We start from the raw sequence: 14,266 nt of genomic DNA, 5'->3' as shown, positions 1-14,266 counted from the left end.
ATTATTTATTCATGAGAGAAAAAGAGGGGGATGAAAGAGGGAGAAACAGGCTCCCCATTTGGCAAGACTTGATCCCAGGACCCCAGGATCACGACCTGAGCTGAAGGGAGATATTTAACTGACTGAGCCACCCAGACAGTCTAAGTTGTCAGTGTTTATTTTCAACCTGTTTGACACTATTCAAATTCTCATGTAAGCAAGTTCTTTTGTGTTTTCCTATCTAGAAATGCCTCTTTGTTGTTGCATGATAGTATTCTGACAAAGGATGCTAAAATAGGATTCTGAAACTATTGTTGTTTTAGGCTAATTAAATCCATCTTTACCTTCTCTTTAATCATGTCATATGCGTTAGGAATGATTTGGCACACTTTTCTGAGGATCCATGGTTTACTGAAGGATTTGCAACATAAGTTAAAGTTGAATACTGTAAGAAGGCACTTACTTTCAAAAATAACTTTCTAGCACTAGATCATAAAAATCCTAATTCACAAATATTCGGTAGCCTTGCTCTCATCTTCTAATTTCTACAAAGTTACAACTGAACCACTTTTGAATGGACACAACTTTAGAAAATGCACCAAACACTACTGTAGATAGAGTTTTACAAGAATTGAACATTGTCAAAATCATTCTAATAATATGTTCAGTAGTGAAAAAAAGTAAAAAATTAGTAAAAAAAAAAAAAATTCACAATAGTTTCCAAAAACGGCTTAATTTTCATTTCTCATCAAATGAATGACACATGGTGAGAAAATACAAGCTCCAGTATAACCGTTTAAAATATATTTTATTTGATTCTTGGTATGGTATTATGGATTTATTTCACAAAAGCAAGGAAGTCTTAATTAAGCCTTTAACCGACCTGGCTTTGTCCTGTGACTGAGAGATCTCACCAGATGAGATTAATGAAGGAAATTTCCAATTCTACCATTGTCTTCAATAAAAGTGTACATTGTCTTCAATAAAAGTGTAGTATCATTCATAGATGGTATTAGGCTGGAAAAAGGTTAATGTTCATTTCTGACGTGTTGTTACTCTGGATCTAGAGACAAAAGTACTAGAAAGAATCTGGAACAGAGCTTGGATTGTTTTATTATGGATTAGGTTTTATTAACCTTAAGACAGCAGGATTAGATCAACATTTAGACTGTCAAAAGTTGATGAATAAAAGCTTTTAATTATGTGAAACGAAAGAAAAGTAAAAAAAAAAACAGCTTAATGTATTATTTCATGAACTACATACAGATATCTCTAGTTTATAATAATTTTCTTGAGGGGGGAATGTAACCATAGTCCTGAGGTAGTTTTAAAACCAAAGGCTTAATATCTGTTGTTATATATGACAAAAACTGGTTAATTAACATGACATTTATCTTGTACACATTAAGACTGCAGAAGAAATTCTCATACAAAAGCAGTGATCAATTTGCTGCTTAACAAAACTTGTATTTAATCCCTTGTTTACTCCAATAACTTAGCCAAGGCTGTGTTTTAGTCAGACTGTGAAGTGAGAATTACAAATCAACTGAAGAATGTAACATCATTTTTTATTTGATTTAAACCCATTTTCATATACAAAGCTAATGTATTATGTACAAAATAAATGTACATTCTTAAAAACTGTTAGAATACAAATTTCCAAAGGACTAAAAAAAGTGCAAAATTCTCAATTATCTTCAATCATGCTATACAGAAACAAATCAAATATTTGCTCATATACACACTGAAAAATTTTAAAACACTCAATGTAACAAAACAAAACGTACATCTTACACATTTAATCTTAAAAGGATGAAGAAGAGTGTATTGCACCAAATTAACAGTAACTTCATCATAATGAGAAGACTAATCAAAATTATTTACACATCTTTGTTAAATCTAAAATTTTCTCAACTTTAAGACCATTTTTTGGCATACAAATATTCACGGAGTCACAGTTTGCAGTCAATAATTAGATATAAATAAGGCTTAATATTCTTTTTCATGGTCAATTCCAGTAGAATAAATGAGAAGGAACATTTTATGGTAACTATACAACTTTTTGAATTCCTTAAATATTTAAGTAGCAGCACAATTTGCAAGTATTTTTTTAAACAATTCCAAATTTTTAGCCATCCTTCTCTTTGTGCATTTTCATGCATTCAAGTCATTGTCAACCTCCATAACACTGAAATGTTCCTATTTAATCTGAATCCCAGAAAAATGGGCATGAGACAAATCCTATGTGTTTGATATTTTTCTGTCTTAATGGATTCACTTCTACAGCAATGCATTTGATAGAAAATGTCTAGCTAGATCTCTGATTACTTTTTGATAAATTTTTTGCTCCAAGTATATAAAAGCAAACAAGTGGGGGAAGAAAAGCCATACTTCTTAGGAGTTTCTGAAGAGAACATACGAGTCATACAGTTTTCTAACAGTTTTTCTTATGTAAAGCAAATTATAAAATAAACAGTATCCACAAATATGTAATAAGTAATTTTGGATGAAGGTAAAAAAACTATTACAAATACTTTAAAAAGTAATCAAAATCTCAAAGGAAAAATAAAGTTATTTTCTTTAATTCCTATATAAGAAATTAAAGGTTGAATTTTTTCAGTTAGGTGTGATAACTTATATCTCCTTACCAGAACCACTTCTAAAGTGTTTATTGATTAATATAATTTTAACATTCTGAGGAGCAAAATATGCCAATTACAGATAAGATTTTTCCTTCAAAATGCAACACAGGCATTTTTGAATGTATAGGTTGAGCCCACTAAATCTTAAAACACATTGCTTGGATAGTGTGGGAAATGTTTCCAAGGGAAGGAACATCAAAAATAGCATTTTACAATAACTAGTTAGTACCCCGGCTACCAGAGAACCTCTGGTTTAATATCTACTAAGTTGAAATATATTATTACCAAAATAAAATTTTATAAGGTCCAATTGGAGTAAGACTTTTTTAAAAGTTTCTATTTTAATCTATAAAATATTCATTTTATTTTTGATCCTAACTTATTTTTTAAATTACAATGCTACACTATAATAATATTACAAATAGCTGATCATTTTGTGCATTCAAAAAGTTATAAATTTTAAATAATGAGACAGGCATCATATAAGTGGAAACACACACACAAACACACCCAAAGTTCCACTGACATTCAACATTGAAAAATGAGTGGGTAATTTTTTCATTGACAGAACTGTGCTGTTGTTAATGTTATTATGGTAATATTTGCAAAATAAGCTTCCAAGGAAACATTAAAACTATACCACAGAAAACAAATACTAGGTTAGTGACTTTCTAGTTGTTCTTTCCCCTTGAATTTTCAGTTCATATAAATACAGGCATTAAGACAAAAGTAAAAAGTTGTATCTGTCCTTTTATTTTTCACTATAGCCATTAGCTTCATAGGTCCAAATCCTGTAATGTGTTTAGAAATCACCCACATGTGATGAATGTTAGTGAGATTGTCTAAGCTATGTCTGATGCCAACTAGCCAAAAAGTATATGATAAAATAGCCAGTTTTAGACAGGATTCTTATACTAAAGAAAATCACTCCATAACTCCTATATCTAGGATAGCTTTGTATTTTTAATATAGAAAACTGAATCATTTCCAACATAGGCCTGAATATCTTAAATGTTAAGGCTTTGTTTTCTGTAATACTAAGACTTTATATGAAAAAAATTAAAGATTATTTCCATACTGAGAAGTCATCAGAAGTACGGGTAGGGATATATCCAATGCTTTTTATTAGAAAGATTCTATTGATTACTACCTTCAAGGCTAGGGGAGATCTAATTCTATTTTTAGACCTAACATTTTATAACTCATGCTTTTTATTAATACTTTAAAATGTTACCTAATTCAAATATGCAAAACATTCATTGACAGTCACTAGGAACTATTAAAGGAAACAGATACTTTTTTTTGGAAGCAAATGTTAGTTATAATATTCAAATGTGAAAGGTCTGAAGAAAGTTATAAGAATAATGCAACTGAAATGGCAATTTGGCTATTTTAGTGGCAAGCTAAACAAAGATAAGAAAGCCATCCCAAGCAAATTTTAGAAAAATGTCTCCAAGGTTAATTATTAAATCTATTTTCATATATGCCTGTGAATAAGCAATCTGATTTATAAAAATGAATGGATATTTCTATAGTGGAAAATATTTTAAGACAATATAAGAATCCTGAGACATATTTTTTATACCAAGTTAAGAGATTCAGAGTAGTGCCTAGACTTCTGTATATTTATAGAATATCATGGATAAGTCTGATCTGCAATCTCAAAAAACACTGGCTTAGGAAATGGTAGATTCAAATTAAATAAGCTATGGACAACATTTTAATATTGAAATGATGACTAATAATACTATATTGTTGTTGGAATAAATGGCATTGGAAAAAGCACCAGGATTCTGATATAGGAAAGCTCTTCAGAACAATTTTCCAGATGGGGTCAAATTTAAAGCAAAGCAAACAATGGGTATATATGATAAATGAGTCAGGCAAAAAGAATATTGAGAACAGATATTTCTGAGAGTGATAAAAATATTTAAGACTGGCCACATACTGGGAAAGAACGGAGTCAGCTGATGAAAGGACAGTAATTAGGACAAGTCTGGATGATGGGGAAACCAACAGATTAGATTTGAAAAGAAAAAAGACTATTTCATTTTTTATAAATCAGTCAAAAATTATATCTTACAGATAATTATGTAAGACAATTGTATTGACGTATTTAAACAGACAACCTTCATTCACACACCCTATGACAGTACATGTTATATATTATGTAACATTTATATTTAATATAGTTCATGCACTTGTATCTTTTCTTTGGAAAGGTGATAAAGAAATGCTACTCATTTTGTAAATGTAAATATATAAAAGGAGCTACCTTCTTTAAACTTAACTAAAAGATTTCCATAAGTGAATTCTTTAGTAACAACAATAAAAATATATTTAAAGGCAAAGCCATGTATCTATTATCATTAAATAAAAATCTGGTATTCAAGTTAAAATTTCTCTGCCTACTCTTATTCAAGTAAAATATAAAAAATCTTAGGTTAAGACTCAACTTTCAAATCTAAATTCTAATTAATTATGAGGGTACACTTACTCCTTCAGATGCATAAAATAGATTTTCAATAACAGTTCTTTAAGGTAATTGTTATATACCTTACACAGAGAAAAAAGGGAAGTCTCACTGATGTTCCTAGCTAATGACATGAATATGTGGCATTTCCTCTCCTATAAAAGGATGTGACCTAAAAAAAAGCACTGTGATCTAACAGAAATTAGTAGATAGAAACGTATTAATAGCTAACACAAGCTTCACAGGCTTAAAAGGTTTTAAGCCAACTGGATAGGCTTTATATTTTCATGTACTTTTCTAATTTCCATGCCCTGATCTATTTTTAATTCTCTCCTTCAATTTTATCTAATGACAGAATACTGAATGAAGAGTTGAAAGATTGGTTCTTTATTCTCTAAATGAACATACAGCTACTCTCTATGTTTTAATATTTGAGACCTCACTTTCTAAAAGCAAAATTATCCTAGTATAAATCTCTCCCCATCACCAGGATGCTGAGAATTTTATTTCCATCATTACCAATGGTAAGAAACAAAAGTAGATAAAAATTTCTTTAGACAACAAACTTCATAGCAGCCAAGTTGAGATATTCTGTTGATGAACTGAAATCACCTATTATTCTATTCTAATCATACTGTTGTTCATTTCTCCCATCATATAAATAGAAACATCTTAAACAGTTAACATCTAATACTCCAGAATCCCCCTGTATCTTTCCAGTGATTTTATCTAGTCAATTTTAATTCAGTGGGCTATGCTGTTTAAAAGAGGTTTATATTATTCAGCTAATGGTCCTACTATATTTGCTTACTTTAATAGATAAACTGAAGTTCCATTCCTTTAGACTGCTGCTAGTATTCCTCAGATTTTCATCAAAATTTTATTTTTGGTTTTTACTTTTTAGAAAAAGTAATATAAGGAAGAATTCCACAGCTCTGAACATCTGTTAGTCTAGGTAGGATATTCAGTTTACTGTGAACAAAGGGTCTCCTATTTGTGCTCTAAGATGAATACTGCTTGTTTGGTTCTTCCATCTAAAAAGCAGCAAAGTAAAACAGAATTCTTCCCTGACAAATTAAAATTCTTTGTAATTTGTAGGAATCATCGAAAAGACTTACAAAATAAGTAATCTTAAAAATAAAGATGGCATCCTTATACCAAAATCTCTGGATAAGTAAGCAAAAGAAAAATTTCCAAAATTTTGATTCATGAAAGTTTTTTTTTTTAAAAAGATCAACATTTAAAATACCATAAAAGTCAATCATGTTGGTTCTGCTGGCTTGAAACCTAAGAAATGTAGTATAAAAAACAGAAATAGAATGAAATAAATAGAAGCAACAAATCTCAATAAATCGTAATTATCTCTATTGACTTGTTTTGAGATATTTTCATCACACAAATTCATGAAGTCCTTAAAAAGGAAACCTTCACATTTACATATGCTCTATTTTACACCTGCAGCACCAGTTTATTTCAGGGTTATTTACCTAAAACATAACCGGGTTTTTTTTTGTTTTGTCTGTTTGTTTTTACTGAATAAAATAGGGGATTTTAAATAACTGGAAAGAAAATTCTTCTATAAGTTTTTATTAGTCCTGACTCAATCAGATCACATCTATTCAAAAAGCTTCCCTTCCCTAAACACAATCTTTTACTTCTCAAAATTTTTTTACCCACTCATAAGATTATAAAGAAAATGGTACTAGATACTGTAGACAACCAAAGAGAACTGCAGAGGGAAAGTTTCTCAAAGATGCCATTGAGAAGACAACTGGATATAAGGAAATCTAGGATTTGTGGAATAAAATGGAATATTATTTTATAAGAAACTACTATTGTAAGAAGTTTTTTATTTTCCCCTTCTGATCACAGACTCCATTATGAAAGCTACATACTCACTCCTGAAAAAAATGCAGTTAACACAAAGAATTTCCACACAATTTCGGGGGATTCATAAATTCCCCAAACTCAAGGAATCTCAGATTAGGGACACTTGTAGTAGTAAAAGCTCTCTGACCTACCTCAAAAGATGACCTTATAAAACAACCACTAGGTTTAACAATCTCTTTAAATTCCAAAATAAATCAGCCTGTAACTTTAACATATTGAACATTAAGTATAATGTACTACATAACTATGTATAATAAAATTATATTCTTAAAAGTTATACATAACATGAAACAGAAATGTGTTTTTTTTTGTTTTTTCAGAAATGTGTTTTTTTTTAAATTACTATAAATGACTAGTTTAAGTGATGCATATCTTTTCAATTCATTTATCGATCACATGGAAGTTCTAGATAAAAATGTTAATGTATTTTGGTATCACTGCTACCACTTCTAATTATGGGGAAAGACATAGCATCTGCTTAGTAAAGAATACACCAAGAAATTTTGAATTTTGCAGATATAAATTGTGCTGCAAATGCTACTTAAAGGATCTAACCGTCAAAATCATAATCAGCATTTTTTCCTTATACTAATGAAGTACATGTGTAAGCTATATCTCTAGTTTCTCTTATTTCCTACTTATCTTTATTAATTAAGCATAATAATAATGTATTTCAGTAAGTTCTCATTAGTAATATGCTAAGTAGTAGTGGAATGACCCAATGTACCGGTTTCAACTTATCTTCAGCTTATCATGAAAATCTAGAATTTACATTGAGTTTTGAAAATGCAAGTGTGCAACAGATGCCCTTAAAATATTACCCCAATCAAGAGTTCCATAAATAAACTGATGTATTTTTAAATATGGTGGTCAGTAAATAGGAAAATGATTAACTAAAGAGTACATTAAAAGCCATGTCTCTCAACTGTCCTGTCATCCGTACTCTAATTAGAAATAACTTAAATTTTGCTGTTTAGAATCATAAGGGAACGGTATCCAGCTTCTTCATTTTTGGAAGTTTTTTTTTTTCCCCAATGGGTCCAGTGATCTTTAGGAATGAACCACAAATCTAATTAAATTGTATTTTCTCAAATCCACTTTAGTGTAGGTCAAGAATTAGTCAATAAGACTGGACTCAATGTTAATCAGGAACTTTTAAAGTGGCTAATAATACAACCTATGTTATACATACATAGCATACTGAATTTTGGTAGTTCCTAAATGATTTTCAGTGTTAAAAGCCCTAATACATTTTAGATAGTTGAGAGATGTGGCTAAAGTGACAAAGCAATAAATCAAGTTTCATTTATCCATGAGAGAAGATGGAAATAGTAATCACTTGGAATCTTGAGTATTATATTCAGTTTCTCCAGCTGAAATCTGGCTGAGTCGCTTGCTAGATCCCCACAATTTTCGAGAAAGCTGACCTGAACGCATCTGTTTAAGGTAATCCAAAGAAATGAAGAATAGATGTTATTAAGAAAAAAAGAGAAAAAAGAATAAGTGAAATTGATATACATGACATTGATTTCATAGAATGCAGAATATAAGTTTTGTTAGCAGAATCATTAACACTTTAGTGATCCTTGATTAATAATAATTAAAGGCTTCTTGATGTTGATTCTTTCAGTTGAGAAAAGCCAAATGCCAATGTGTTAATTTTAAAAATCAATGTCCCAGTTTGTCCAAATTACCAGTCCCTTTCTTTATAAATTAGCAAAAATGTGTATCACTTCATTAAAATAATCTTCTGAAATTATACTTTAGCTAATGAGACACATAATTTTGAGGATTTTCTCCTTGTATTTAAAGTACTATTATAAAAATAAATAAATAAAATAAAGTACTATTAATGATAATCACAAGGATAAGAAAAAAGTAAAATAATGTTTTAATGAAAATAATTTTTGGGGATCCCTGGGTGGCGCAGCGGTTTGGCGCCGGCCTTTGGCCCAGGGCGCGATCCTGGAGACCCCGGATCGAATCCCACGTCAGGCTCCCGGTGCATGGAGCCTGCTTCTCCCTCTGCCTGTGTCTCTGCCCCTCTCTCTCTCTCTCTCTGTGACTATCATAAATAAATTAAAAATAAAAATAAAAATAAAAATAAAGAAAATAATTTTTGGATATTTTGATATATGAATTTCAAAAAATAATATTTAACAACAATGATAAGTATAATTTGGAAAACAGGAATGGCGTAAGTTCTCTGAAGGTCAGAATCACATTTTGTCCATCATTAATTTATATCATCTAGCACACTTCTCAGCATACTATAATTAATTAAATATTAATCCAACTGGTGAATAAATGCCCTTCTAAAAGTGCTTACCCTTCTAGGTAGGGCAAAAAAGAACCCATGTAGGAAACATTTCTCAGTCTAAGCATGTGATTACGATGTCAGAATTACTTTCCCAAGTGCAATCTACTTTTTAATGGCAATTCATCTGCTATCCTTTTCCAATGGTTATCCTTCTCTAGGGTGTATTTATTGAAGGGATTAAAAAAATCAAGCTTCATGCAAAGACATTTTGATATGCTTGTTTTGCATTTTCATTTCCAGATGTATTTGTAAAACATCATTTCCACTTTACCATTTGATTTACAAATATAAATTTCATACTGATAGTGTAATATATAAAACTGATAGTGTAATACATAAACTTTAAATACATAAAGGGTACATGACTTAAAATGCACATTAATCAAGATTTTGATCTTTTAGATAAAATCAGATCTTGAATTAAAAAATTTTCCATAACTAAATCTTGATTTAATTTCCATAGTCATATAGAATTATATTTTAATTATGCAAGATTCTAAATAGTAAAATACTAAAGTAGATCCATACTTCAGCTGATACAAAGATAAAAAATGTCAAAAAATACTTTTATTCAAAATCTATACACAATTCAGATGCCATGTGTTGTAGACTACATAAATCTTTCAACAAGGACAAAAAACTTATTTAGTAAATAGTACAAAGCACTGATTGAGGCCTATGAAATTAAGCTGCTTAGGCATTTTTTTCCAATTTTTAGAAGAAAATGTGTGCATATAATGGTCACTTCTTTTAAAAAATTCAGTAAAATCAAACTGAAACACACTCAAAGAGAAAAAAATGCTTAAAATGTTTTAAATATAAGTGAAAAACCAAGATATGGATGTGCCGACATTGTTTGCTGGACTGTTACACTTAAAGGTAAATGTCACAATCACTTTAGTAAGATCTCTCTTTCATTATAATAACATCTTGAAAAAGGGGGCAGCCCAGGTGGCCCAGGGGTTTAGCGCCGCCTTTGGCCCGGGGCATGAACCTGGGGACCCAGGATCAAGTCCCATGTTGGGATCTCTGCATGGAGCCTGCTTCTCCCTCTGCCTGTGTCTCTGCCTCTCTCTTATCTGTGTCTCTCATGAATAAATAAATAAAATCGTTAAAAAAGAAAAGAAAAAGGGTACAAAAACTAACAAAATCTTAAAATATATATAAAACAAAAAGGTCCCTATGATCCATGGTAGATTTACTAAAACCAGTGATATGTGTTATTCACTAATGGCTTCTCTTGAAATGACTCTGACAGACGCCATATTTTAGATTCCTCAGGAAAGACTAATGGTATCAATACAAATTTACAATGTTTAATTTGACTCTATGTAATAAAAGAAGTTTTCTAGAAGAATCATTACATTACTTGGAGTATAGCTAAGTTTTCTAAGGAACAGCATTAGATTTATGGTATCTGCATATTCAGTAATTGATAAACCATTGACGAATCTACAGTAAGCACAGGAAATTCACTGAGAATTAGCATATTTTGCTAGTTCTGGTATTCTTGTTGAAAGTAAATAGCTTTATTATTTGAGTCTGTATTTCATTTTTTATAAAGGCTTTTATGTATTAAAAATCTAAGTACTGTCTTGAATCTAGATTTGGAAAAATATATAATAAACGAACTTTCTTATTTATATAGAGTGATAGAAACTGCCAAATGTGTGCTTTCAATTGTATAATAATATAAACATCACTCTTGAATACTAGCTTTATCCCCTTCTTATTTACTGCCCTTTGAAAAATCAAATTTGGTTTTTAATTTGTTCATCCATATTGGAGATTTCTGATTTAGGTGGAACAAAGGAGAACCAAAGGAATCCCCAATAGTATGGGAAAAGAAGTTCTTGATGCTATTTTTTACCTCGGCTGGCTTGCCAACACCCACTACAATCAATTTGCCATCTTCTAATCCTACAAGAATATGGCTGTATTCTTTGGTTACACAAACACAGTGGATAGGCATTCGCATGGCTAATGGGTTCATGCTGAGATTCAAACTAGAAGAGAAATAAAACACACACACATAATTACATGGATACATAACAGATTCAGAGAATTTTATACCTGGAAGATAACTCAATGATCACATGGTTCTGCATTCTAATTCTACAGATATGTAACTTAGATTCAGGAAGCCTGAATGGCTCACACAAGGGCCCACATTATAGCATTACTTAAAATACTATATCTTTTCTCTATTCTCAACATCTGTTTTTATTTTAACCATATATATGCTCTCTCACTAAATTATATTTTCCTTGTTGATTAAAAAGTGAAAGTTGGATAAAAAGGGCAAAAGTTCAAAAAAGTGTGTGTTGGGGGTAAGGTTTATAAACTAGTCTATTTGCCTTGTCTAATAAGATGTAATATACAAATGTATAATATAAATTATAATATATTAAATAATATGTAACACTGAAAACATGATTATGGAAAATATGGCATTTAGGATTAGAAATTGAAGAATCCTCTGATGTATACACTATGGTTGGATAAGCTGCTAAGAGATCTCATTTATTTTTCTGATCTGAGATTCCCTTTTTTTTCTTACTCCTGATCTGGGATTCTCTTAACAATACCATAAAACAAAATGTTAGAAAGATATGATTCAAACAGGGATTCAGTAGTCCACTGCTGGAGAAAGAATGACAAAAAGGAGAAGAGAAATACAAAAGTGGGGAGAGGATGTTGGCACAGAAGTGATTCTGATATGAATGTGGTAAGATAGAACACTGTGGGATCAGGAAATGACTTATAAGAAAGGTTTGGGAGGGGCCAAGATAGTCTCAGGAACATAAATATAAGCCACAATAAATTTTTAAAAAAGAAAGGAAAGAATGTATTTGGGCATATAGGCAATAATAGTGCCTTGTGTATATAAGCTAGTAAATATGAAAATAAAATCTAAAAACATATCCACTATTTTTTTTTTTTTTTACATATCCACTATTTAAACATCCTTTTCCTTCATTGGTTTAAATAACATGACTACCAACCAATTTTACACATACATATACACAATCATGAACAATTAGCCTTAAAAGTATTTTACTTTGTTTTACCACAATTAAAAAAATTTTTAAGCCCTAACTGTACTTTGTAAAAATTCAAACTACAATTGAACAATTTCCAAATCTATAATCCAGGCTTGGCACCATGAAAATTTGCTGGTTTTTTTTTTTTTTTTTTTTTTTTTTGCTGGTTATTTTTTTAAAAAATTTTACTTGTGGTAAATAAATACAACATACAATTTCCTACATTTTTAGAATGTACATCTATATTTCATTTTCTAATCCAGAAATACTTTAGCTTTCCCAAGTATTTTCAGTTGCCAAAACTGACATGTAAATAAATAAATGATAAACCAAAATATTAGAAATCTTTGATTGCTGATTTCCACTCTAGGCTGAAAGTATTACCACCTTTTCTTCCTTTTTATAAAGATTTTATTGTTAAGTAATCTCTACACAAAGCACAGGGTTCAAACCCAGAACCCCAAGATCAAGCATCCCATGCTCCACCAAATGAGCCAGCGAGGTGCCCCTATTACTACCTTTTCTTAAGTGAGACTTCAATAATTCTTGTAGTTTACCTGTGGAGATCCCTTATGGACAGGAAGCCTTGTAAGCTGCCCGTGATAATATGTTCTCCAGTGATACATATATCTGATACTTGTTCTGTCAGGACTTGAGACCCTAGATACTTGCCATTTACAGAAAACAGATGTAATGCATTCTTATCCTGTAAAGATCAGATGCAAAAACTTTTAATGATCTCAAATTAAAACTGAGTTTTAACACTGACAATTACAACTGGGACTATAACAGACTTACTACTGGATTTAAAATATTGAAAAAACAAATAGTTATGTTTAAAGAGAAAGCGTGTAGAAAATATTAAATGATTTTAAATGAGAATTATATATTTTAAGAAAATTCTTAAATAACTGCCAAGTAAATATTAAACAAGAACTCTCATCCCTTCAAAAGAATTAAAATCTCATCCACTCTAAAACACCCCATAATCTTTTTTTAAACCCCATAGTTGTAACAAAAATAAGATTCTCTTACTTTTTTTAAAGCTAGTTTTTGAAAAATTTTTAAGTTATCTCTACACACAGTGTGGGGCTGGAACTCAAAACCTCGAGATCAAGAGTCTCATGCTCTACCAGCTCAGCCAGCCAGGCACCCCAAGATTCTCTTTAAAGTTTTTTAGATTTATTTATTTATTTATTTGTTTGTTTGTTTGTTTATTTATTTATTTATTTAACAGAAAGAGACAGCGTGTGAACATGCACACACAAGTGGAGAGGGGGAGGGGCATAGGGAAAGACAGAGAATGCCAAGCAGATCCCCCACTCATTCTGAGATTACGACCTGAGCTGAAATCAAGAGTCTGACACTTAACCTAGGGAGCCCATCCAGGTACCCCGATTCTTAATTTTTTTTAAAAAGATTTTATGTATTTATTTCACACAGAAAGAGAGCACAAGCAGGAGGAGCACAGGCAGGGGAGAGGAAGAAGCAGGCTTCCTGCTGAGCAAGGAGCCTGACAGGGGCTCCATCCCAGGACCCTGGGATCATGACCTGAGCAGAAGGCAGATGCCTAACCAACTAAGCCATCCAGGAGCCCCTCTTTTTTATTATTATTAATTTCATGGGTAAAAAAGTAAACATAATTCATGATTTGTTTATATACAGCCTATACAAAAATAATTTAATTTGGTTATAATTTCCACTTAAGGTTATGAGTTCCCACATAACCAGAAATTCTTTTTGAAATCAAAAAGACCTATATAACATATAGGTCACTAGACATCCCTAGGACAAAATATAAAATGAGGTCAAGACTGTGATAGGGGTCCATCTAATGGTAAGGAATGAACAAATTGAAAAATAAAAGGAAAATATCCTTTTCAAAATACAGTGTTTTTCATCAAAATGCTTATTATAC

General features: G+C 30.9%; 1 protein-coding gene across 7 annotated transcripts in view; it reads right to left on the bottom strand.

Moving 5' to 3' along the window:
* Positions 1 to 770: 770 nt before the first annotated feature.
* Positions 771 to 14,266, bottom strand: part of NBEAL1 (neurobeachin like 1) — a 188,017-nt gene continuing 174,521 nt past the window's right edge. For 5 of the 7 annotated variants that reach the window (XM_041737494.1, XM_041737498.1, XM_041737493.1 and 2 more), the window contains 2 exons: positions 12,906 to 13,054; positions 9,852 to 11,310 (listed from right to left, as the gene is read on the bottom strand). In XM_041737494.1, the coding sequence (XP_041593428.1) occupies positions 11,034 to 11,310; positions 12,906 to 13,054 (426 nt within the window). In that variant the 3' untranslated portion in view covers positions 9,852 to 11,033. Of the gene's footprint in view, positions 8,422 to 9,851; positions 11,311 to 12,905; positions 13,055 to 14,266 lie in introns of those variants that run through there. The other 2 variants (XM_041737495.1, XM_041737497.1) reach the window with 1 other exon arrangement.

The sequence above is a fragment of the Vulpes lagopus genome, chromosome 22, assembly GCF_018345385.1.
Source record: "Vulpes lagopus strain Blue_001 chromosome 22, ASM1834538v1, whole genome shotgun sequence".
NCBI classification, from domain to species: domain Eukaryota; kingdom Metazoa; phylum Chordata; class Mammalia; order Carnivora; family Canidae; genus Vulpes; species Vulpes lagopus.
The sequence above is the reverse complement of the archived record's forward strand: the minus strand, read 5'-3'. Positions and strand labels throughout refer to the sequence as shown.